The sequence below is a fragment of the Oncorhynchus tshawytscha genome, linkage group LG01, assembly GCF_018296145.1.
Source record: "Oncorhynchus tshawytscha isolate Ot180627B linkage group LG01, Otsh_v2.0, whole genome shotgun sequence".
Lineage (NCBI taxonomy): Eukaryota > Metazoa > Chordata > Actinopteri > Salmoniformes > Salmonidae > Oncorhynchus > Oncorhynchus tshawytscha.
In genome coordinates, this window is record NC_056429.1 from 6,193,012 (window position 1) to 6,220,857 (window position 27,846).

Genomic DNA, 27,846 nt, shown 5'->3' on the forward strand with positions numbered 1-27,846 from the left:
GCTAGGAATGTAAAACTAGTCCTCAGGCTAGGAATGTAAAACTAGTACTCAGGCTAGGAATGTAAAACTAGTACTCAGGCTAGGAATGTAAAACTAGTACTCAGGCTAGGAATGTAAAACTAGTCCTCGGGAATATAAAACTAGTACCCAGTTTAGGAATATAAAACTAGTACTCAGGTTAGGAATATAAAACTAGTACTCAGGAATATAAAACTAGCACTCAGGATAGGAATGTAAAACTAGTACTCAGGTTAGGAATATAAAACTAGCACTCAGGATAGGAATATAAAATTATAAAGATTCCCATTCTTAAAGTCTCCTCTTCCACCAGGACATTCCCATGAACTGGCTGTTCACTCCCTTCCGTCTACCGAACCACATTATGAATCCTGAACCAGACTACTTCACCTCACCCTTCAACAAGGAAAAGATTGACTTCTTCCTTATCGATGACAAGGAGACCTTCTTCCCTCCCTCTGTCCGCAACAGGATAGTAAGTACTGCACCGTCATTAGGTTTATTATAGGAGCATCAAGTGGACCTTCATTAGGGTTTATTATAGGAGCATCAAGTGGATCGTCTTTAGGGTTTATTATAGGAGCATCAGGTGGATCGTCATTAGGCTTTATTATAGGAGCATCAAGTGGATCGTCATTAGGGTTTATTATAGGAGCATCAAGTGGATCGTCATTAGGGTTTATTATAGGAGCATCAAGTGGATCGTCATTAGGGTTTATTATAGGAGCATCAAGTGGATCGTCATTAGGGTTTATTATAGGAGCATCAAGTGGATCGTCATTAGGGTTTATTATAGGAGCATCAAGTGGATCGTCATTAGGGTTTATTATAGGAGCATCAAGTGGATCGTCATTAGGGTTTATTATAGGAGCATCAAGTGGATCGTCATTAGGGTTTATTATAGGAGCATCAAGTGGATCGTCATTAGGGTTTATTATAGGAGCATCAGGTGGATCGTCATTAGGGTTTATTATAGGAGCATCAAGTGGATCGTCATTAGGGTTTATTATAGGAGCATCAAGTGGATCGTCATTAGGGTTTATTATAGGAGCATCAAGTGGATCGTCATTAGGGTTTATTATAGGAGCATCAAGTGGATCGTCATTAGGGTTTATTATAGGAGCATCAAGTGGATCGTCATTAGGGTTTATTATAGGAGCATCAAGTGGATCGTCGTAACACTTATTTCTTATCAGAGTTTTAAATGTAGCCATTCAAGGTAATCCTGTAAATATAGTGGCTTCTAAAATGAATTAATATAATATTAAACTTTCACCTCTCCTCCTCCAGGTGTTCTAAATGACCTTTCACCTCTCCTCCTCCAGGTGTACTAAATGACCTTTCACCTCTCCTCCTCCAGGTGTACTAAATGACCTTTCACCTCTCCTCCTCCAGGTGTTCTAAATGACCTTTCACCTCTCCTCCTCCAGGTGTACTAAATGACCTTTCACCTCTCCTCCTCCAGGTGTACTAAATGACCTTTCACCTCTCCTCCTCCAGGTGTTCTAAATTACCTTTCACCTCTCCTCCTCCAGGTGTACTAAATGACCTTTCACCTCTCCTCCTCCAGGTGTACTATATCCTGGCCCGCTGTGCGTACTACAAGGAGGACAGTGATGACAAGAACAAGAAGGGCATCAAGCGCCTGCTCAACAACGGAACCTACGGGGCTGCCTTCCCACTACATGATGTAAGAAGCTACTGTATAACAGTGACCTTTCTTCTAGCGGCTAAAACAGCGTTGCCCTCTGGGCTCTTGTTGGGCCTAATGGTATGCACATGTGCCATTGAGTATCTGTGAAGTCGTTAAAGGCATAGTGTGTGTGAGGTATCAATGACTTTAAAGGTAGTTTTCAGCGAGAGACATAAAGATGAGTTCATCTGACTCTGACTGGGGGAAGTTGAAAAATGGCTTGATTGCCAGGATCTTCGCACCATCGCTTTACTGTTGTAGGGGAAAGGAAAGTGAAATACATGGGGGGGGTGGGGGTTTCTGCACAATGTGCTCTCTTTGTGTTTCATACAATAATTCCCTGTTTAGAGGACAGTTGGGTATGTGGCTACTGCGACTGAAGCTCATTTGTAATTGAACTGATCCAAGCATTTTCTCTGTAACACAACTGACATCACCTTTGGATGTGAGACACGCATGTTATGGATGAACAGTAGCACCATGACTCTATAAATGACATGCATCCAGTAGGACCATGACTCTAATGACATGTATCCAGTAGCACCAGGACTCTATAAATGACATGTATCCAGTAGCACCATGACTCTATAAATGACATGCATCCAGTAGCACCATGACTCTAATGACATCTATCCAGTAGGACCATGACTCTAATGACATGTATCCAGTAGCACCATGACTCTATAAATGACATGTATCCATTAGCACCATGACTCTAATGACATGTATCCAGTAGCACCATGACTCTATAAATGACATGTATCCATTAGCACCATGACTCTAATGACATCTATCCAGTAGCACCATGACTCTATAAATGACATGTATCCAGTAGCACCATGACTCTACAAATGACATGTATCCAGCAGGACCATGACTCTAATGACATCTATCCAGTAGCACCATGACTCTATAAATGACATGTATCCAGTAGCACCATGACTCTATAAATGACATGTATCCAGCAGGACCATGACTCTAATGACATCTATCCAGTAGCACCATGACTCTAATGACATGTATCCAGTAGCACCATGACTCTATAAATTACATCTATCCAGTAAGACCATGACTCTATAAATGACATCTATCCAGTAGGACCATGACTCTATAAATGACATCTATCCAGTAGGACCATGACTCTATTAATGACATCTATCCAGTAGCACCATGACTCTAATGACATCTATCCAGTAGCACCATGACTCTATAAATGACATGTATCCAGTAGCACCATGACTCTATAAATGACATGTATCCAGCAGGACCATGACTCTAATGACATCTATCCAGTAGCACCATGACTCTAATGACATGTAGTCAGTAGCACCATGACTCTATAAATTACATCTATCCAGTAAGACCATGACTCTATAAATGACATCTATCCAGTAGGACCATGACTCTATAAATGACATCTATCCAGTAGGACCATGACTCTATTAATGACATCTATCCAGTAGCACCATGACTCTAATGACATCTATCCAGTAGCACCTTGACTCTAGTGACATCTATCCAGTAGGACCATGACTCTAATGACATGTATCCAGTAGCACCATGACTCTAATGACATGTATCCAGCAGGACCATGACTCTAATGACATCTATCCAGTAGCACCATGACTCTAATGACATCTATCCAGTAGCACCATGACTCTAATGACATGTATCCAGTAGCACCATGACACTAATGACATCTATCCAGTAGCACCATGACTCTAATGACATGTATCCAGTAGCACCATGACTCTAATGACATCTATCCAGTAGCACCATGACTCTATAATTGACATGTATCCAGTAGCACCAAGACTCTAATGACATGTATCCAGTAGCACCATGACTCTATAAATGACATGTATCCAGTAGCACCATGACTCTAATGACATCTATCCAGTAGCACCATGACTCTAATGACATCTATCCAGTAGCACCAAGTCGTTAAAGGCATAGTGTGTGTGAGGTATCAATGACTTTAAAGGTAGTTTTCAGCGAGAGACATAAAGATGAGTTCATCTGACTCTGACTGGGGGAAGTTGAAAAATGGCTTGATTGCCAGGATCTTCGCACCATCGCTTTACTGTTGTAGGGGAAAGGAAAGTGAAATACATGGGGGTTTCTGCACAATGTGCTCTCTTTGTGTTTCATACAATAATTCCCTGTTTAGAGGACAGTTGGGTATGTGGCTACTGCGACTGAAGCTCATTTGTAATTGAACTGATCCAAGCATTTTCTCTGTAACACAACTGACATCACCTTTGGATGTGAGACACGCATGTTATGGATGAACAGTAGCACCATGACTCTATAAATGACATGCATCCAGTAGGACCATGACTCTAATGACATGTATCCAGTAGCACCAGGACTCTATAAATGACATGTATCCAGTAGCACCATGACTCTATAAATGACATGCATCCAGTAGCACCATGACTCTAATGACATCTATCCAGTAGGACCATGACTCTAATGACATGTATCCAGTAGCACCATGACTCTATAAATGACATGTATCCAGTAGCACCATGACTCTAATGACATGTATCCAGTAGCACCATGACTCTATAAATGACATGTATCCATTAGCACCATGACTCTAATGACATCTATCCAGTAGCACCATGACTCTATAAATGACATGTATCCAGTAGCACCATGACTCTACAAATGACATGTATCCAGCAGGACCATGACTCTAATGACATCTATCCAGTAGCACCATGACTCTATAAATGACATGTATCCAGTAGCACCATGACTCTATAAATGACATGTATCCAGCAGGACCATGACTCTAATGACATCTATCCAGTAGCACCATGACTCTAATGACATGTATCCAGTAGCACCATGACTCTATAAATTACATCTATCCAGTAAGACCATGACTCTATAAATGACATCTATCCAGTAGGACCATGACTCTATAAATGACATCTATCCAGTAGGACCATGACTCTATTAATGACATCTATCCAGTAGCACCATGACTCTAATGACATCTATCCAGTAGCACCATGACTCTATAAATGACATGTATCCAGTAGCACCATGACTCTATAAATGACATGTATCCAGCAGGACCATGACTCTAATGACATCTATCCAGTAGCACCATGACTCTAATGACATGTAGTCAGTAGCACCATGACTCTATAAATTACATCTATCCAGTAAGACCATGACTCTATAAATGACATCTATCCAGTAGGACCATGACTCTATAAATGACATCTATCCAGTAGGACCATGACTCTATTAATGACATCTATCCAGTAGCACCATGACTCTAATGACATCTATCCAGTAGGACCATGACTCTATAAATTACATCTATCCAGTAGGACCATGACTCTAATGACATGTATCCAGTAGCACCATGACTCTAATATCATGTATCCAGTAGCACCATGACTCTAATGACATCTATCCAGTAGCACCATGACTCTAATGACATCTATCCAGTAGCACAATGACTCTAATGACATGTATCCAGTAGTACCATGACACTAATGACATCTATCCAGTAGCACCATGACTCTAATGACATGTATCCAGTAGCACCATGACTCTAATGACATCTATCCAGTAGCACCATGACTCTATAATTGACATGTATCCAGTAGCACCATGACTCTAATGACATCTATCCAGTAGCACCATGACTCTAATGACATCTATCCAGTAGCACCAAGTCGTTAAAGGCATAGTGTGTGTGAGTATCAATGACTTTAAAGGTAGTTTTCAGCGAGAGACATAAAGATGAGTTCATCTGACTCTGACTGGGGAAGTTGAAAAATGGCTTGATTGCCAGGATCTTCGCACCATCGCTTTACTGTTGTAGGGGAAAGGAAAGTGAAATACATGGGGGGGGTTTCTGCACAATGTGCTCTCTTTGTGTTTCATACAATAATTCCCTGTTTAGAGGACAGTTGGGTATGTGGCTACTGCGACTGAAGCTCATTTGTAATTGAACTGATCCAAGCATTTTCTCTGTAACACAACTGACATCACCTTTGGATGTGAGACACGCATGTTATGGATGAACAGTAGCACCATGACTCTATAAATGACATGCATCCAGTAGGACCATGACTCTAATGACATGTATCCAGTAGCACCAGGACTCTATAAATGACATGTATCCAGTAGCACCATGACTCTATAAATGACATGCATCCAGTAGCACCATGACTCTAATGACATCTATCCAGTAGCACCATGACTCTAATGACATCTATCCAGTAGCACCATGACTCTATAAATGACATGTATCCAGTAGCACCATGACTCTAATGACATGTATCCAGTAGCACCATGACTCTATAAATGACATGTATCCAGTAGCACCATGACTCTAATGACATCTATCCAGTAGCACCATGACTCTATAAATGACATGTATCCAGTAGCACCATGACTCTATAAATGACATGTATCCAGTAGCACCATGACTCTAATGACATCTATCCAGTAGCACCATGACTCTAATGACATGTATCCAGTAGCACCATGACTCTATAAATTACATCTATCCAGTAAGACCATGACTCTATAAATGACATCTATCCAGTAGGACCATGACTCTATAAATGACATCTATCCAGTAGGACCATGACTCTATTAATGACATCTATCCAGTAGCACCATGACTCTAATGACATCTATCCAGTAGCACCATGACTCTATAAATGACATGTATCCAGTAGCACCATGACTCTATAAATGACATGTATCCAGCAGGACCATGACTCTAATGACATCTATCCAGTAGCACCATGACTCTAATGACATGTAGTCAGTAGCACCATGACTCTATAAATTACATCTATCCAGTAAGACCATGACTCTATAAATGACATCTATCCAGTAGGACCATGACTCTATAAATGACATCTATCCAGTAGGACCATGACTCTATTAATGACATCTATCCAGTAGCACCATGACTCTAATGACATCTATCCAGTAGGACCATGACTCTATAAATTACATGTATCCAGTAGCACCAAGACTCTAATGACATGTATCCAGTAGCACCATGACTCTATAAATGACATGTATCCAGTAGCACCATGACTCTAATGACATCTATCCAGTAGCACCATGACTCTAATGACATCTATCCAGTAGCACCTTGACTCTAGTGACATCTATCCAGTAGCACCATGACTCTAATGACATCTATCCAGTAGCACCATGACTCTAATGACATGTATCCAGTAGCACCATGACTCTAATGACATCTATCCAGTAGCACCATGACTGGGGGGTTTCTGCACAATGTGCTCTCTTTGTGTTTCATACAATAATTCCCTGTTTAGAGGACAGTTGGGTATGTGGCTACTGCGACTGAAGCTCATTTGTAATTGAACTGATCCAAGCATTTTCTCTGTAACACAACTGACATCACCTTTGGATGTGAGACACGCATGTTATGGATGAACAGTAGCACCATGACTCTATAAATGACATGCATCCAGTAGGACCATGACTCTAATGACATGTATCCAGTAGCACCAGGACTCTATAAATGACATGTATCCAGTAGCACCATGACTCTATAAATGACATGCATCCAGTAGCACCATGACTCTAATGACATCTATCCAGTAGGACCATGACTCTAATGACATGTATCCAGTAGCACCATGACTCTATAAATGACATGTATCCAGTAGCACCATGACTCTAATGACATCTATCCAGTAGCACCATGACTCTAATGACATGTATCCAGTAGCACCATGACTCTAATGACATCTATCCAGTAGCACCATGACTCTATAAATGACATGTATCCAGTAGCACCATGACTCTATAAATGACATGTATCCAGTAGGACCATGACTCTAATGACATCTATCCAGTAGTACCATGACTCTAATGACATGTATCCAGTAGCACCATGACTCTATAAATTACATCTATCCAGTAAGACCATGACTCTATAAATGACATCTATCCAGTAGGACCATGACTCTATAAATGACATCTATCCAGTAGGACCATGACTCTATTAATGACATCTATCCAGTAGCACCATGACTCTAATGACATCTATCCAGTAGCACCATGACTCTATAAATGACATGTATCCAGTAGCACCATGACTCTATAAATGACATGTATCCAGCAGGACCATGACTCTAATGACATCTATCCAGTAGCACCATGACTCTAATGACATGTAGTCAGTAGCACCATGACTCTATAAATTACATCTATCCAGTAAGACCATGACTCTATAAATGACATCTATCCAGTAGGACCATGACTCTATAAATGACATCTATCCAGTAGGACCATGACTCTATTAATGACATCTATCCAGTAGCACCATGACTCTAATGACATCTATCCAGTAGGACCATGACTCTATAAATTACATCTATCCAGTAGGACCATGACTCTAATGACATCTATCCAGTAGCACCTTGACTCTAGTGACATCTATCCAGTAGCACCTTGACTCTAGTGACATCTATCCAGTAGCACCATGACTCTAATGACATGTATCCAGTAGCACCATGACTCTAATGACATGTATCCAGTAGCACCATGACTCTAATGACATCTATCCAGTAGCACCATGACTCTAATGACATCTATCCAGTAGCACCATGACTCTAATGACATCTATCCAGTAGCACCATGACTCTATAATTGACATGTATCCAGTAGCACCAAGACTCTAATGACATGTATCCAGTAGCACCATGACTCTAGTGACATCTATCCAGTAGCACCTTGACTCTAGTGACATCTATCCAGTAGCACCATGACTCTAATGACATGTATCCAGTAGCACCATGACTCTATAAATGACACGTATCCAGCAGGACCATGACTCTAATGACATCTTTCTCTCTGTATGTCTACAGTCTCGCTACTGGAAGGCATCCAGAGACCCCAACAGTGAGAGTGAGAGATTCAGCCTCTACAAACACTGGGCCCGGTTCTTCAGTTTCTTCAAAGAGCAGCCTCTCAATTTGATACGGTGAGAGCACAACATAACACGACACAACACGAAACAACACGACACTACACGACACCACACAACACAACACGGCACAACACTACACAACACGACACTACACGACACCACACAACACAACACGGCACAACACGACACTACACGACACAACACAACACAACACAACACGAAACAACACGACACGACACAACACAACATAACACGACACAACACAACACAACATAACACGACACAACACAACACAACACAACATAACACGACACAACACAACACAACATAACACGACACGACACAACACAACACAACATAACACGACACAACACAACACAACACAACATAACACGACACAACACAACACAACATAACACGACACAACACAACACAACATAACACGACACAACACAACATAACACGACACAACACAACACAACACAACACAACACAACATAACACGACACAACACAACACAACATGACATAACACGACACAACACAACACAACATAACACGACACAACACAACACAACACGGCACAACATGACACAACACAACACGGCACAACATGACACAACACGACACTACACAACACGACAAGACACAATACAACACTCCACACACAGAGAAGTGTACAAAGCGCTCCCTCGCCCTCCATTTGGCAAATCTGACCATAACTCTATCCTCCTGATTCTTGCTTACAAGCAAAAATTAAAGCAGGAAGCACCAGTGACCCGGTCTATAAAAAAGTGGTCAGATGAAGCAGATGCTAAACTACAGGACTGTGTTGCTATCACAGACTGGAACATGTTCCAGGATTCTTCCGATGGCATTGAGGAGTACACCATGTCAGTCACTGGCTTTATCAATAAGTGCATCGATGACCTTGACCCCACAGTGACAATATGTACTGTACATACCCCAACCAGAAGCCATGGATTACAGGCAACAGCCGCACTGAGCTAAATGGTAGAGCTGATTCTTTTGTCGTGACTTTACTTTCATTAATCTGATGACTGTTATATATTGAATCAACTAAATATGTTTAATTGTTACCTGATTAAACTAATCATGTAACAACTAACTCATAACGAATTTGGGGCACCACGAGAGCGGTTGTTTAAATTGTTACCATCTCCCGATTTTAAACTCTAAGGGTCTTTACATATCCCATCCATAAAACAGTCAACGTATTAATCATTACCTCTTATCATATCATCATTCTGAATAGTCGTAACCTTCTTGGATCTGCAGAATAAACACAAAAAGGTCCCTAGCGGACTAACACAACATTTTACGGCTAATCAGCCATACCAGTGAATGTCCGAGAGGGGAGTTTTCTCCTCTCTCCACCTCGTGTTGATAGTCACGGCTTGACCCACTTTACACAAGAAGCTGCAGCCTGGCGATGTCCTGGTCTAGTCTGGGAGGTGAGTTATTTTCTTCTCCTCGTGTTGAGGTTCCACGTTCCAAGCATTTCAAACATGTAATATGTACATGTACATATTACCTCAATTACCTCTACTAACCTGTCCCCCGCACATTGACTCTATACCAGTACCCCCTGTCTACAGCCTCACTACTGTTAATTTATTGTTGCTCCTTAATTATTTGTTATTTTTCTATTTTCTTATTTTTTTTCATTTGATTTATTTCTGTTTATGTCAGTTTATTTAGTAAATACTTTCTTATCACTTATTATTTTCTTAAAACTGCATTGTTGGTTAAGGGCTTGTTAGTAAGCATTTTACTGTAAGGTTCTACACCTGTTGTATTCTGCGCATGTGACAAATAACATTTGATTCAATTTTTTTTCCATCCCGACTACCGACACTTTCATTACTATGGGACAGCGGGAGATCGAATTTGAGTATTGAAACATTGTTGCAAATGTCGGAGAGACAGACAGCAAGGTTGATCTCTGCTGTTGAAAACTAAATATTAGTCTAAAAGAAATGTGAGATAATGTCTATATGCTTTTTATAGTGGAGATCAAGTTTATAAATTGCCTGGCTGGGCTGATGATACAGTGGATTGCGCAGTCAGATGGAACAGAGTAAATAGGGATTTTAGACCCACCAGTTGTATAATCCAACATACATGAACCCCCTACGTACAGTGACAGACCTTACAGTATATTACCAGAGATCTTGATTGCTGTAAACTCTGCAAGCTGAATTCACCTTTAAAAGTAAACTGCAGTGCCCAGGTCATTAACTGGTACTGTGTCTGCACATTATTTTTAGACACTAGACCTGACCTGGAGTTCACAACCTGCTTGTTGTTGTTTGATTGGTTGTATTTCCCATAACAGGAAGTATTACGGGGAGAAGATGTTTGATTTGTTGTGTTGTATTTCTCATAATAGTAAGTATTACGTGGAGAAGATGTTTGATTGGTTGTATTTCCCATAACAGGAAGTATTACGGGGAGAAGATTGGGATCTACTTTGCCTGGCTGGGTTTCTACACTGAGATGCTGTTCTTCGCTGCGGTAGTCGGCCTGATCTGCTTTCTCTATGGATTGTTCACCTTCGATGACAACGTCTGGAGGTGAGGGCCCCTGAATCACAATTCAACCCCTAGCCACTAGCCCCTTACATTTGTGTAGTGTAACCCCTAGATCCTATCCCCCTTGTGTGAGCCCCTAGCTCCTGTCCCCTAGGCGCTCTTGTTGATCTGAGAGGATTGTTGGTGTAAGCAGTATCTAGTGTAACTATTATACATTTGTACGTTGTCCGTGGATGTCAGATTGATACGTTCAATGATTGGGACTCTAGCTAAGGTGGCTGAGAATGTAGCTCATATGTTTTGATACAGTTAGACCTACACTACCGGTCAAACGTTTTTAAACACCTACCTCATTCAAGGGTTTTTCTTTCTTTTTTAATATTTTCTACATGTGTAGAATAATAGTGAAGACATCAAAAACTGTATGAAATAACACATATGGAATCATGTGGTAACCAAAAAAAGTGTTAAACAAATCAAAATATATTTTATATACTTTTTTTGGTTACTACATGATTCCATATTGTGTTATTTCATAGTTGTGATGTCTTCACTATTATTCTACAATGTAGAAAATAATAAAACATTTTTTTAAATTGATCGAGTAGGTGTTGTAACATCTTTTGACCAGACATCATGACGCTATCATTTAGATTGCTTTGAAATCTCTTTCTTATGTCCTTCTCCATCAAACTTCGTTGTTTCAGTAAAGAAATCTGCAGTGAGGAGATTGGAGGCAACATCATCATGTGTCCACTGTGTGATAAGACGTGTGGCTACTGGAAGCTCAACTCAACGTGTAATTCGTCCTGGGTAAGAAGTCAAGGCTTTGCACTGTGACGATATAAAGATAGTCATTGTTTTAGGGCTCCCGAGTGGCGCAGCGGTTTAAGGCATTGCATCTCTGGTTCGAATCCTGGCTGCTTCTACATCTGCATTGCTTTCTGTTTGGGGTTTTAGGCTGGGTTTCTGTATAGCACTTCTGTATAGCACTACATCAGCTGATGTAAAAATTGGTTTATAAATACATTTGATTGATTGATTGATTGATTGATTGATTGATTGATTGATTGATTGATATCACAACTGGACGTGATTGGGAGTTCCATAGGGCTGCGCACAATTAGCCCAGCGTTATCTGGGTTTGTACCGGTGTAGGCCGTCATTGTAAAAAATTATTCGTTTTTAACTGACTGGCCTAGTTAAATAAAGGTTAAAAGTAAAAAAATTGGAAATGTGTTCAATTTGTAGACACATATCTCTAAGAGTTTAAGAGTTTTCGATCCTCTCATGTTTTCTTCTTTTAAGACACGTTATTTTGTCTATGAACTTACTCTGGTTTTTCTTCTTTCAGCAATCGCATATGTTTGACAATGTGGGGACAGTTTTCTTTGCCATATTCATGGGGATTTGGGGTAAGTGACAGTATTGTAACTGTGCATGAGTGCCCCCTAGTGGCAGCTGCCAATAGCTACAACTGGAAAACAGACATTCTCTTGGAGTACTATTGTATTTTATAACAGCGGAGCCTCTCTAGCCTGAAGTCAGGACCTGTTTACAGTTACATGTTTTACATTTTAGTCACTTACAGCAGCGATTAGGGTTAAGTGCCTTGCTCAAGGGAACATCGGCATATTTTTTCCGTCGTTTCGGCTAAGGGATTTGAACCGGCGACCTTTCGCCAAACATACGACACGGAGAGTGTACCTAGCCTACAGCCTCAACTGTATGAATGCTCTGTCATGTTGGTGAATTCCTACTGAATATAGAGGACACTGAAGGGATGAGTGATATCTAACATAATGCTAAACTATTGCTAGTAAAAAGAATGAAGTTCTACCAAGCCTTTCCACAGAGTCTCCTTTTGGCCTAACTCTGTCTCCTCACCCTGTCCTTCTGCAGTGACTCTGTTCCTGGAGTTCTGGAAGCGTCGGCAGGCCCGGCTGGAGTACGAGTGGGACCTGGTGGACTTTGAGGAAGAGCAGCAGCAGCTTCAACTACGACCAGAGTACGAGATCAAGTGTACCAGCCGCAGACTCAACCGCGTTACACAGGTGCTTGTGTTACCATCACTTACCTGCATCATAACACTGGGTTAGGGGTTAAGGGTTTAGGGGTTAGGGTTTAGCGTGGGGTTAGGTTTAGGCATTAGGGTTAGGTGTAAGGGTTAGGATTTAGCGTGGGGTTAGGGTTAGGTTTAGGAGTTAGGGTTTAGCGTGAGGTTGGGGTTAATGTTACGGCCAGAGGGTTAGGGTTTAGCGTGGGGTTTGGGTTTAGCGTGGGGTTTGGGTTTAGCGTGGGGTTTGGGTTTAGCGTGGGGTTTTGGTTAGGGTTTAGCGTGGGGTTAGGTTTAAGGGTTAGGGTTTAGCGTGAGGTTGGGGTTATGTTTAAGGGTTAGTGTTTAGCGTGGGGTTAGGGTTATGGTTTAGCGCGGGGTTGGTTAGGGTTATAGGGTTTAGCATGGGGTTAGGGTTTAGCGTGGGGTTAGGGTTACGGTTTAGTGCGGGGTTGGGGTTAGGGTTATAGGGTTTAGTGTGTGGTTGGGGTTACGGTTTAGCGGGGGTTGGGGTTAGGGTTATAGGGTTTAGCGTGGGGTTGGCGTTAGGGTTTAGTGTGGGGTTGGGGTTAGGGTTTAGCGTAGGGTTAGGGTTTAGCGTGGGGTTGGGGTTAGGGTTAGGGTTTAGCGTGGGGTTGGGGTTAGGGTTTAGCGTAGGGTTAGGGTTTAGCGTGGGGTTAGGGTTAGGGTTTAGCGTGGGGTTGGGGTTAGGTTTTAGCGTAGGGTTAGGGTTTAGCGTGGGGTTAGGGTTAGGGTTTAGCGTGGGGTTAGGGTTTAGGATAGGGTTAGGGTTTAGCATGGGATTAGGGTTAGGGTTTAGCGTGGGGTTGGGGTTAGGGTTTAGCGTAGGGTTAGGGTTTAGCGTGGGGTTAGGGTTAGGGTTTAGCGTGGGGTTGGGGTTAGGGTTTAGCGTAGGGTTAGGGTTTAGCGTGGGGTTGTGGTTAGGGTTAGGGTTTAGCGTGGGGTTGGGGTTATGGTTTAGCGTAGGGTTAGGGTTTAGCGTGGGGTTAGGGTTAGGGTTTAGCGTGGGGTTGGGGTTAGGGTTTAGCGTGGGGTTAGGGTTAGGGTTTAGCGTGGGGTTGGGGTTACGAGACCAAGTGTACCAGCCGCAGACTCAACCGCGTTACACAGGGGCTTGTGTTACCATCACTTACCTGCATCATAACAGTGGGTTAGGGGTTAAGGGTGTAGGGGTTAAGGGTGTAGGGGTTAGGGTTTAGGGGTTAGGGGCTCATGTTACCATACACAGGGGCTTGTGTTACCATCACTTACCTGCATCATAACAGTGGGTTAGGGGTTAAGGGTGTAGGGGTTAAGGGTGTAGGGGTTAGGGTTTAGGGGTTAGGGGCTCATGTTACCATACACAGGGGCTTGTGTTACCATCACTTACCTGCATCATAACAGTGGGTTAGGGGTTAAGGGTGTAGGGGTTAAGGGTGTAGGGGTTAGGGTTTAGGGGTTAGGGGCTCATGTTACCATACACAGGGGCTTGTGATACCATCACTTACCTGCATCATAACAGTGGGTTAGGGGTTAAGGGTGTAGGGGTTAAGGGTGTAGGGGTTAGGGTGTAGGGGTTAGGGGTTAGGGGCTCATGTTACCATACACAGGGGCTTGTGTTACCATCACTTACCTGCATCATAACAGTGGGTTAGGGGTTAAGGGTGTAGGGGTTAAGGGTGTAGGGGTTAAGGGTGTAGGGGTTAAGGGTGTAGGGGTTAAGGGTGTAGGGGTTAAGGGTGTAGGGGTTAAGGGTTTAGGGGTTAGGGGCTCATGTTACCATACACAGGGGCTTGTGATACCATCACTTACCTGCATCATAACAGTGGGTTAGGGGTTAAGGGTGTAGGGGTTAGGGGTTAAGGGTGTAGGGGTTAAGGGTGTAGGGTTTAGGGGTTAGGGGCTCATGTTACCATACACAGGGGCTTGTGATACCATATTGTTTCTGTGCATTACATTGTTGAATGCTTTACAAATAACACAGTGTGATTATTGCACTACAGTATATATTCTAGATACATATGTTTATGTCTGGATTTGGCTACAATCAACATTGCTGATGAAGCTTAGTTGTTCATCAAATTGAGTAACGTAGAGGCTTAGACAAACTGATAAAAGACAAGTAGGACATGGATAAAGAGGGGAGTTACTTCACCCTCCATCCACAGCTTCACCTTCCACATCTTCACCCTCATATCCTCACCCTCCACATCTTCACCCTCCACATCTTCACCCTCCATATCTTCACTCTCCATATCCTCACTCTCCATATCCTCACCCTCCACATCTTCACCCTCTACATCTTCACCCTCCACATCTTCACATCTTCATCCTCCATGTCCTCAACCTCCACATCCTCACCATTCTCAACCTCTACATTTTCACCATCCACATTTTCACTCTTCACCTCCTCATCCTGCACATCTCACCCTCCACATCTTCATCCTCCACGTCCTCATCTTCACCATTTTCAGCCTCACCATTTTCATCCTCCACAACTTCATTTTCACCCTCCTCATTTTCAGCATCCACATTTTCACTCTTCAACTTCTCACCCTCCATATCCTCTTCCTCCACATTTTCACCGTCCACATCTTCACCCTCCACATACTCACCCTCCACATAAACCCCCTCCACATCCTCACCCTCCACATCCTCACCCTCCACATCTTTACCCTCCACATCCACATCTTCACCCTCCACATCTTCACCCTCCACATCCTTACCCTCCACATCTTTACCCTCCACATCCACATCATCACCCTCCACATCTTTACCCTCCACATCCACATCCTCACCCTCCACATCTTCACCCTCCACATCTTCACCATCTTCACCCTCCACATCTGCACCATCTTCACCCTCCACATCTTCACCCTCCACATCTGCACCATCTTCACCCTCCACATCTGCACCATCTTCACCCTCCACATCTGCACCATTTTCACCCTCCACATCTGCACCATCTTCACCCTCCACATCTTCACCATCTTCATCCTTCACATCCTCACCCTCCACATCTTCACCATCCACATCTTCACCCTCCATATTCTCACCATCATCACCCTCCACATCATCACCCTCCACATCTTCACCATCCACATCTTCACCCTCCACATCATCACCCTCCACATCATCACCCTCCACATCTTCACCCTCCACATCTTCACCCTCCTTCACCCTCCACATCATCACCCTCCACATCATCACCCTCCACATCCTCACCCTCCACATCCTCACCCTCCACATCATCACCCTCCACATCTTCACCCTCCATCCCCCTCCACATCATCACCCTCCACAGCATCACCCTCCATCACCCTCCACATTTTCACCCTCCACATCTTCACCATCTTCACCCTCCACATCCTCACCCCCCACATTTCACCCTCCACATCCTCACTATCCTCACCCTCCACCTCCTCACCCCACCTGTCTGTAAATGTACTATAGGAGGAGGAGTGGGTCCTTGACAGGACGGCAGCTGATCTAGTGGGCAAAGTGCTCCTGTGTTGGGCCACCGTGGTGTTGTGGGTAAGACTGGCACAGAGGGAAGAGGAATGGTGGTTTGTTGTGATGTGGAGAGATGGTTTGGCAGGCCTGGCTTGTGTTGACTTACTCACGTCTGGATGGAAGATGTCTGAAGCTGACTGCAGCGTTTTACCTGGTAACCATGGAAACCTAGCTGTTCAAAAGCTAAAACAGAGTTGTGGTTGTGTTTAATAGCCTGGTGGTCCAGATCTGGTTCTGCTGTAAGAGCCAAATGCCATGGCGATGGTCACAACAATGACCAGAACCATAGACGTTGACTATCTCTGGGACCTGGCTAATTAAAGCATGGATTCACCAGGAAAGGGCTACAGTGGGTCAGTGAACTGGTCTGGGGTCAGGTCCGAAGTATGATACAGGGTTTGGGGTTCCATTCCATAAAAATTAATTTTCCCCATATGAGGAAAAACTGGAATCTGAATTTCAGTTTACTGATTGAAATGGAATTGAACCCAACTCTGGTATGACATGTCTTCACCAGTAGCCGAATGGTAACCATGGTGACTGACTGTGCATGTTGTCCCTGCTTTGCTTGGTTACGGTGTTGTAGGAGATGGAACCATACTTTCCCGCAAAATCCCAGTGTACTCGTACATTCCTGTCTGGAGCCACCGTCATATTCTGGGTGAGCATTTATTAATGATAGTCTACTCTGTATCTCCCTCATCTTCCTCCTCCCTTGTTCTCATCTTCCTCCTCCCTTGTTCTCATCTTTCTTCTCCCTTGTTCTCATCTTCCTCCTCCCTTGTTCTCATCTTCCTCCTCCCTTGTTCTCATCTTCCTCCTCCCTTGTTCTCATCTTCCTCCTCCCTTTTTCTCATCTTCCTCCTTCCTTGTTCTCATCTTCCTCCTCCCTTGTTCTCATCTTCCTCCTCCCTTGTTCTCATCTTCCTCCTCCCTTGTTCTCATCTTCCTCCTCCCTTTTTCTCATCTTCCTCCTTCCTTTTTCTCATCTTCCTCCTCCCTTGTTCTCATCTTTCTTCTCCCTTGTTCTCATCTTTCTTCTCCATTGTTCTCATCTTCCTCCTCCCTTGTTCTCATCTTTCTCATCTTCCTTCTCCCTTGTTCTCATCTTCCTCCTCCCTTGTTCTCATCTTCCTCCTCCCTTGTTCTCATCTTCCTCCTCCCTTGTTCTCATCTCCCTCCTTCCTTGTTCTCATCTTCTTCCTCCCTTGTTCTCATCCCTCCTCCCTTGTTCTCATCTTCCTCCTCCCTTGTTCTCATCTTCCTCCTCCCTTGTTCTCATCTTCCTCCTCCTCCCTTGTTCTCATCTCTCCTCCCTTGTTCTCATCTTCCTCCTCCCTTGTTCTCATCTCTCCTCCCTTGTTCTCATCTTCCTCCTCCCTTGTTCTCATCTCCCTCCTTCCTAATCCTTTCCCTTGTTCTTAGCCCCATCCTTCCTCATATTCCTCCTCCCTTGTTCTCAGCTCCCTTCTCTCTCTGCTCTTCTAGTTTCTCCTCCCTCTTGTCCTCCTTTTCTTGTTATTTCCCTCCTGTCTCCTCCTCTTCCTCTCCTCTGTCTCCTCCTCCTCCCTCCCTCTCCTCCTCTCCCTCCTCCTGTTTCCTCTTCCTCTCCTCAAATTCCTCTTCATCAGTGTCTTCTTCATATGATCATCATCACTCCTTATCTTCACCAACAAATCTTCCATATTTCTCAGAACATTATAGAAAATGTTTGGAAATAGTATTGAGAGATACTTTTACAATATTTGTGGATCCGAAACTGTGTGCTGAATGTGCATGATTCTTTCTAAGCATGTGCACCATACGTTAGTGGTTTTTTTTTAGATGGCATTGTTTTGACTCTTTACTATTTCATTCTTTGTTGATGTGGTGGTGATTTGTCAGTGTCTGTGTGTGAAACCTTCTCTAATTCTACTAGTACGTGTAAAATGCACTGTCTGGTTTTTAGCCTCATTTTCAAATTCAGTCAATTCAGTTTCATTTCAATTTCACATAACTTCCTGAATTGTATCTGTACCTTTATGTACACTCTCACGCCTATGCCCTCTCTTCACCAATCCCCTCCTCTGCCTCAGATCTCCCTGATCATAGCGTGTATCATCGGGGTGATAGCCTACCGTTTGGCGGTGTACGCTGCGTTCGCTAGCATCATGAAGGACAGCCCCACCAATAACATCCACATGGTGGGCTCCCTCATCACCCCGCAGCTCGCCACCTCCGTCACCGCTTCCTGCATCAACTTCGTCATCATCATGATCCTCAACGTGATGTATGAGAGAGTGGCCATCTGGATCACTGACATGGGTAAGATAGAGAGTAGCCATCTGGATCACTGACATGGGTAAGATAGAGAGAAGCCGTCTGGATCACTGACATGGGTAAGATAGAGAGTAGCCATCTGGATCACTGACATGGGTAAGATAGAGAGTAGCCATCTGGATCACTGACATGGGTAAGATAGAGAGTAGCCATCTGGATCACTGACATGGGTAAGATAGAGAGTAGCCATCTGGATCACTGACATGGGTAAGATAGAGAGTAGCCATCTGGATCACTGACATGGGTAAGATAGAGAGTAGCCATCTGGATCACTGACATGGGTAAGATAGAGAGTAGCCATCTGGATCACTGACATGGGTAAGATAGAGAGTAGCCGTCTGGATCACTGACATGGGTAAGATAGAGAGTAGCCGTCTGGATCACTGACATGGGTAAGATAGAGAGTAGCCGTCTGGATCACTGACATGGGTAAGATAGAGAGTAGCCATCTGGATCACTGACATGGGTAAGATAGAGAGTAGCCATCTGGATCACTGACATGGGTAAGATAGAGAGTAGCCATCTGGATCACTGGTAAGATGTAGGCGTGGGGTAACAAGAGGGGAGGGGTAACAAGAGGGAGAGGGGTAACAAGAGGGGAGGGGTAACAAGAGGGAGAGGGGTAACAAGAGGGGAGGGGTAACAAGAGGGGGAGAGGTAAGAAGAGGGGAGGGGTAACAAGAGGGGAGGGGTAACAAGAGGGGAGGGGTAACAAGAGGGGAGAGGTAAGAAGAGGGGGAGGGGTAACAAGAGGGGAGGGGTAACAAGAGGGGAGGGGTAACAAGAGGGGGAGGGGTAACAAGAGGGGCAGAGAGAATGATTGTTGTTTTAAGTCAGCTTACAAACGAATAAAGACGATATCAAAATTGTGTTTGTATCCTGACCACGAAAATACGAACGACGTCGTAAAAAAAAAGAAGACGATCACAGCCCTGCTTTAGTGAGCCGAATGCTGATTTACGTTAGACGGATCAATTCCTTATTGTAGCCTCACCTCGTTGTGAATGTTGCTTTTTTTCCCCCCTCAGAGATCCCCAAAACACACCTAGAGTACGAGAACAAGCTGACAGTGAAGATGTTTCTGTTCCAGTTCGTCAACTACTACTCTTCCTGTTTCTACGTGGCCTTCTTCAAGGGGAAGTTCGTCGGCCGTCCCGGAGACTACATCTATATGTTCGGCTGGAGCAAGCTGAGGAACGAGGAGGTAGAGTACCTAGTGTAGGGTACCTAGTGTAGGGTACCTAGTGTAGGGTACCTAGTGTAGAGTACCTAGTGTAGAGTACCTAGTGTGGAGTACCTAGTGTAGAGTACCTAGTGTATGGTACCTAGTGTAGAGTACCTAGTGTAGTGTACCTAGTGTAGAGTACCTAGTGTAGATTACCTAGTATAGATTACCTAGTGTAGTGTACCTAGTGTAGAGTACCTAGTGTCAACTAACGAGATTACCTAGTGTAGAGTACCTAGTGTAGAGTACCTAGTGTAGGGTACCTATTGTAGAGTACCTAGTGTAGAGCACCTAGTGTAGAGTACCTAGTGTAGATTACCTAGTGTAGTGTACCTAGTGTAGAGTACCTAGTGTAGGGTACCTAGTGTAGGGTACCTAGTGTAGAGTACCTAGTGTAGAGTACCTAGTGTAGTGTACCTAGTGTAGAGTACCTAGTGTAGTGTACCTAGTGTAGAGTACCTAGTGTAGAGTACCTAGTGTAGTGTACCTAGTGTAGAGTACCTAGTGTAGAGTACCTAGTGTAGAGTACCTAGTGTAGATTACCTAGTATAGATTACCTAGTGTAGTGTACCTAGTGTAGAGTACCTAGTGTAGAGTACCTAGTGTAGAGTACCTAGTGTAGATTACCTAGTATAGATTACCTAGTGTAGAGTACCTAGTGTAGAGTACCTAGTGTAGTGTACCTAGTGTAGAGTACCTAGTGTATGGTACCTAGTGTAGAGTACCTAGTGTAGAGTACCTAGTGTAGATTACCTAGTGTAGTGTACCTAGTGTAGAGTACCTAGTGTAGGGTACCTAGTGTAGGGTACCTAGTGTAGAGTACCTAGTGTAGACTACCTAGTGTAGTGTACCTAGTGTAGAGTACCTAGTGTAGTGTACCTAGTGTAGTGTACCTAGTGTAGAGTACCTAGTGTAGGGTACCTAGTGTAGAGTACCTAGTGTAGGGTACCTAGTGTAGAGTACCTAGTGTAGTGTACCTAGTGTAGTGTACCTAGTGTAGAGTACCTAGTGTAGATTACCTAGTGTAGAGTACCTAGTGTAGTGTACCTAGTGTAGTGTACCTAGTGTAGTGTACCTAGTGTAGAGTACCTAGTGTAGATTACCTAGTGTAGAGTACCTAGTGTAGTGTACCTAGTGTAGTGTACCTAGTGTAGTGTACCTAGTGTAGTGTACCTAGTGTAGAGTACCTAGTGTAGAGTACCTAGTGTAGAGTACCTAGTGTAGATTACCTAGTGTAGAGTACCTAGTGTATGGTACCTAGTGTAGAGTACCTAGTGTAGAGTACCTAGTGTAGAGTACCTAGTGTAGATTACCTAGTGTAGAGTACCTAGTGTAGATTACCTAGTGTAGAGTACCTAGTGTAGGGTACCTAGTGTAGAGTGCCTAGTGTAGAGTACCTAGTGTAGAGTACCTAGTGTAGATTACCTAGTGTAGAGTACCTAGTGTATGGTACCTAGTGTAGAGTACCTAGTGTAGAGTACCTAGTGTAGTGTACCTAGTGTATGGTACCTAGTGTAGATTACCTAGTGTAGAGTACCTAGTGTAGATTACCTAGTGTAGTGTACCTAGTGTAGTGTACCTAGTGTAGAGTACCTAGTGTAGAGTACCTAGTGTAGATTACCTAGTGTAGAGTACATAGTGTATGGTACCTAGTGTAGAGTACCTAGTGTAGAGTACCTAGTGTAGAGTACCTAGTGTAGATTACCTAGTGTAGAGTACCTAGTGTAGGGTACCTAGTATAGAGTACCTAGTGTAGAGTACCTAGTGTAGAGTACCTAGTGTAGAGCACCTAGTGTAGAGCACCTAGTGTAGAGTACCTAGTGTAGAGTACCTAGTGTAGAGCACCTAGTGTAGAGCACCTAGTGTAGAGTACCTAGTGTAGAGTACCTAGTGTAGAGTACCTAGTGTATGGTACCTAGTGTAGAGTACCTAGTGTAGAGTACCTAGTGTAGAGTACCTAGTGTAGAGTACCTAGTGTAGAGTACCTAGTGTAGATTACCTAGTGTAGAGTACCTAGTGTATGGTACCTAGTGTAGAGTACCTAGTGTAGAGTACCTAGTGTAGATTACCTAGTGTAGAGCACCTAGTGTAGAGTACCTAGTGTAGAGTACCTAGTGTAGATTACCTAGTGTAGAGTACCTAGTGTATGGTACCTAGTGTAGAGTACCTAGTGTAGAGTACCTAGTGTAGAGTACCTAGTGTAGAGCACCTAGTGTAGAGCACCTAGTGTAGAGTACCTAGTGTAGATTACCTAGTGTAGTGTACCTAGTGTAGAGCACCTAGTGTAGAGTACCTAGTGTCTACTAACGAGATTACAACCTGTTTAAGACGCCCAATTCATAACAACGTTAAAAAGGTCTTATTTTGGTTGATATCGAGTCCTGGTTACAACCAGATAGACATATTGTTCCTGATTGCATAAAAAAAACGTTAGCTAAAGATGTTCTTATACAACCAGTACAACTTGACCATGCAACCAGTATTGCCCGCTGTGAGGAAGATGAAAACCTGGACTTGACCACACGTCTGTCCTTCCTCAGTGTGACCCTGGTGGCTGTCTCATTGAGCTGACCACTCAGCTGGTCATAGTGATGGCAGGCAAACAGGTGTGGGGTAACATCCAGGAAGCTCTGGTTCCGTAAGTATTCATTCTGACATTGTCACCGTTCCTAAGGTCTGTAAACATGTCGTCTTGGGGCCAATACCTAACTTAAGCTGTGTTTTTACTCTGACTTAACTTTGGACTTTAGGGTAAATCACATATTGATGTTAATTTGGCCTCCCGGGTGACGCAGTGGTTAAGGGTGCTGTACTGCAGCGCCAGCTGTGCCACCAGAGACTCTGGGTTCGCGCCCAGGCTCTGTCGTAACCGGCCGCGACCGGGAGGTCCGTGGGGCGACACACAATTGGCCTAGCGTCGTCCGGGTTAGGGAGGGTTTGGCCGGTAGGGATATCCTTGTCTGTGTTAAGAAGCAGTGCGGCTTTGTTGGGTTGCGCATGAATTACAACCTTCGTCTCTCCCGAGCCCGTACGGTAGTTGTAGCAATGAGACAAGATAGTAGCTACTAACAATTGGAAAACACAAAAAGGGGTCAAATAAAATAATAATAATAATAATAATAAAAGATTTGCAGTAAAACTTGAGCATGCAGATGTCAATTTAGGATTCTGCCCCTTTTTTTTTGTTTTCTATACATTCTAGCCACAAATGTGAAGAGCAGTACCTCTGACCACTGTGTTGGTACTTCCAGGTGGCTGCTGAACTGGTGGGGGAGCCGCAAAGCCCGTAGCCACCCTGAGAGCCTGTACAGCCGCTGGGAGCAGGATCATGACCTGCAGAACTTTAGCCATCTGGGTCTTTTCTATGAGTACCTGGAGATGGGTGAGTAATGCAGCCAGGGACACACAGACCAATACACATACAGGGCATTCAGAACCTTTGACTTTTTCAACATTTTGTTACTTTACAGCCTTATTCTAAAATTGATAAAAGTATTTTTTTTCTTCTCCTTTACACATTTTTAAAACTTCTTTTTAAAGAAATATCTTATTTCATAAGTATTGAGACCCTTTGCTATGAGACTCGAAATTGAGCTCGGGTCCATCCTGTTTCCATTGATCATCCTTGAGATGATTCTACTGCTTGATTGGTGTCCACCTGTGATAAACTCAATTGATTGGACATGATTTGGAAAGGCACACACCTGTCTATATATATAAGGTCCCACAATTGACAGTGCATGTCAGAGCAAAAACCAAGGCAAGGCAGGAATCGTCCGTAGAGCGCTGAGACAGGATTGTGTCGAGGCACAGATCTGGGGAAGGGTACCAAAAAAATGTCTGCAGCATTGAAGGTCCCCAAGAACACAGTGGCCTCCATCATAAATGGAAGATGTTTGGAACCACCAAGACTCTTCCTAGAGCTGGCCGCCCGGCCAAACTAAACAATCGGGGTAGAAGGGCCTTGGTCAGGGAGGTGACAAAGAACCCAATGGTCACTCTGACAGAACTCCAGAGTTCCTCTGTGGAGATTGGGGAACCTTCCAGAAGGACAACCATCTCTGTCAGGGGTTGTTGTCCTTGTGCCACACGGTGAGGTCTCTGACCTGCTCCCGTGATCAGGCCTACCACTGTTGTGTCATCAGCAATCTTAATGATGGTGTTGGAGTCGTGCCTTGCCGTGCAGTCATGAGGGAACAGGGAGTACAGGAGGGGACTGAGCACACATCCCTGAGGGGCCCCCGTGTTGAGGATCAGCGTGGCGGATGTGTTGTTACCCACCCTTACCACCTGGGGGCGGCCTGTCAGGAAGTCCAGGATCCAGTTGCAGAGGGAGGTGTTTAGTCCCAGGGTCCTTAGCGTAGTGATGAGGTTTGAGGGCACTATGGTGTTGAACGCTGAGCTGTAGTCAATGAATAGCATTCTCACATACATTACCGTTTGGGATCACTTATAAATGTCCTTGTTTTTGAAAGAAAAGCAACTTTTTTGTCCATTAAAATAACATCATATTGAATAAGAATAGACTGACGAGTTTCAAAAGAAAGTTAATTGTTTCTGGCCATTTTGAGCCTGTAATCGAACCCACAAATACTGATGCTCCAGATGCTCAACTACTCTAAAGAAGGCCAGTTTTATTGCTTCTTTAATCAGAATGACAGTTTTCAGCTGTGCTAACATAATTCCAAAAGGGTTTTCTAATGATCAATTAGCCTTTTTAAAATGATAAACTTGGATTAGCTAACACAGCGTGCCATTGGAACACAGGAGTGATGGTTGCTGATAATGGACCTCTGTACGCCTATGTAGATATTCCATTAAAAAATCAGCCGTTACCAGCTACAATAGTAATTTACAACATTTACAATGTTTACACTGTATTTCTGATCCATTTGATGTTAATTTTAATGGACAAAAAGATATGTGCTTTTCTTTCAAAAACAAGGAAACTTCTAAGTGACATCAAACGTTTGAACGGTGGTGTTGGTGTTTCTTCTGTCCAGAAAGAACAGTGTGGAGTGCAATAGAGATTGCATCATCTGTGAATCTGTTGGTACGGTATGCAAATTGGAGTGGGTCTAAGGGTTTCTGGGGTAATGGTGTTTATTTTCAAAGCACTTCATGGCTACAGAAGTGAGTGTTACGGGTCGATAGTAATTTAGGCTGGTTACCTCACCACCTGGGGGCGGCCCGTCAGGAAGTCCAGGATCCAGTTGCAGAGGGAGGTGTTTAGTCCCAGGATCCTTAGCTTAGTGATGAGCTTTGAGGGTACTATGGTGTTGAACGCTGAGCTGTAGTCAACGAATAGCATTCTCACATAATGCTTCCTTTTGTCCAGGAGGGAAAGGGCAGTGTGGAGTGCAATAGAGATTGCATCATCTGTGGATCTGTTGGTGCGGTGTGCAAATTGGAGTGGGTCTAAGGGTTTCTGGGATAATGGTGTTTATGTGAGCCATGACCAGCCTTTCAAAACATTTCATGGCTACAGAAGTGAGTGTTACGGGTCGATAGTAATTTAGGCTGGTTACCTTCGTGTTCTTGGGCACAGGGACTATGGTGGTCTAGTTTGAAACATGTTGGTATTACAGACTCAGTCAGGGAGAGTGTTTTCCTGTTTGCTTATGGTGTATACAGTTCATTGAGTGCGGTTTTAGTGCCAACCTCGGTCTGTGGTGGTATGTAGACGGTTACGAAAAATACAGATGACAACTCCCTAGGTAGATAGTGTGGTCTACAGCTTATCATGAGATACTCTACCTCGGGCGAGCAAAACCTTGAGACTTCTTTAGATATCGTGCACCAGCTGTTGTTTACATACATGCAATAGGCCCCGCCCCCGTGTCTTACCAGAGGCTGCTGTTCTGTCCTGCCGATAGAGTGTATAACCGGCCAGATGTGTGTTCTTAATGTCGTAGTTTCACACGACTCGGTGAAACATAAGATATTACAGATTTTAATGTCCCGTTGGTAGGATATACGTGCTTTCAGTTCGTCCCATTTATTTTCCAGCGATTGAACGTTAGCAAAAAAAGGAAGGCAAGGGCAGATTAGCCACTCGTCTCCTGATCCTCACAAGGCATCCTGATCTCTTTCAGCGAAACCTACGTTTCCTTTTCCAGCGAATCACAGGGATCTGGGCCTGTTCGGGTGTCTGTAGTATATCCCTCGCGTCCGACTCATTGAAGAAGAACTCCTCGTCCAATTTGAGGTGAATAATCCCTGTTCTGATGTCCAGAAACTCTTTTCGGTCATAAGAGACGGTAACAGCAACATTATGTACAAAACAAGTTACGAACAACGCGAAAAAACAAACAAAATAGCATGATTGGTTAAGAGCCGTTAAGACGGCAGCCGTCCCCTCCGGCCCCATCTCCAGTCCAAGCGTCACGTCTGGAGGAAAGCTGGTACAATCCCTACGGTGGCAGCAGCATCATGCTGTGGGGGTCAAAGTAAAGATGAATGGAGCAAAGTACAGAGAGATCCTTGATGAAAACTTGCTCAGGACCTCAGACTTGGGTGAAGTTTAACCTTCCAACAGGACACCAACCTTAAGCACACAGCCAAGACAATGAGGAGGGGAAAAAACTATTGAATCCATTTTAGAACAAGGCTGTAACATAACAAAATGTGGAAAAAGTCAAGGGGTCTGAATACTTTCCGAATGCACTGTAGGCGCTTTCTCAATTAGTCTTTCATTGATTCCTCGTATCTTCTCTCTTCACCTCCTTATTAAAATGTTTTGGAGGAGGAGATCTGAGGGAGGGACGTTGTATCTTCTCCCTTTGCGTTTTGAAAACTGTAGGGGGTGCAAGAAATTGAGGAGAAATGAATTGAGAAACAGCCTTACCCTCTAATAAAATATAGAAACATGAATTGAGAAACAGCCATACCTTCTAAAGAAATCTAATACTCATTGCAAGATATCCCGCTCTCCTTCAGAAGACACCCGTGTCCCTGCATCTCACCATCATATCTCCTCCCCTGTCCAACACAGTGATCCAGTTTGGTTTCATCACTCTGTTCGTGGCCTCCTTCCCTCTGGCCCCCCTGCTGGCGCTGTTGAACAACATTATAGAAGTTAGAGTGGACGCCTGGAAGTTCACCACCCAGTTCCGCCGGCCCGTGGCGGCCAAAGCCCACAGCATCGGAGCCTGGCAGGAAATACTGAACGGAGTTGCCGTTTTCTCAGTCGTCACCAACGTGAGTATGGCTGTCCTAAAATACAGTAGAGTACAGAAGAGTAGAGTACAGTAGAGTGTAGAGTAGAGTAAAATAGAGTGTAGAGTAGAGTGCAGGAGAGTACACTCGAGTACAGTAGAGTACAGAAGAGTAGAGTACAGTAGAGTAGAGTACAGTAGAGAGTAGAGTAGGTAGAGTACAGTACAGTAGAGTACAGTAGAAAGTAGAGTACTGTAGAGTAGAGTACAGTAGAGTAGAGTACAGTAGAGAGTAGAGTAGGTAGAGTACAGTAGGTGGAGTTGAGTACAGTAGAGAGCACTAGACTACCTGCCGCTCT

At 43.8% G+C, this 27,846-nt stretch overlaps 1 protein-coding gene across 4 annotated transcripts in view; it reads left to right on the plus strand.

Annotated features, from left to right (window-relative positions):
* The window catches only part of ano5a (anoctamin 5a), a 73,301-nt gene that overhangs the window by 37,359 nt on the left and 8,096 nt on the right, over positions 1-27,846 (plus strand). For all 4 annotated transcript variants that reach the window (XM_042322162.1, XM_042322105.1, XM_042322124.1 and 1 more), the window contains 13 exons: positions 332-493; positions 1,589-1,708; positions 8,602-8,717; positions 11,125-11,259; positions 11,925-12,030; positions 12,572-12,632; positions 13,120-13,271; positions 17,373-17,447; positions 18,862-19,090; positions 20,134-20,309; positions 22,871-22,968; positions 23,582-23,712; positions 27,325-27,530. In XM_042322162.1, the coding sequence (XP_042178096.1) occupies positions 332-493; positions 1,589-1,708; positions 8,602-8,717; positions 11,125-11,259; positions 11,925-12,030; positions 12,572-12,632; positions 13,120-13,271; positions 17,373-17,447; positions 18,862-19,090; positions 20,134-20,309; positions 22,871-22,968; positions 23,582-23,712; positions 27,325-27,530 (1,767 nt within the window). The remainder of the gene's footprint in view (positions 1-331; positions 494-1,588; positions 1,709-8,601; positions 8,718-11,124; positions 11,260-11,924; positions 12,031-12,571; positions 12,633-13,119; positions 13,272-17,372; positions 17,448-18,861; positions 19,091-20,133; positions 20,310-22,870; positions 22,969-23,581; positions 23,713-27,324; positions 27,531-27,846) is intronic.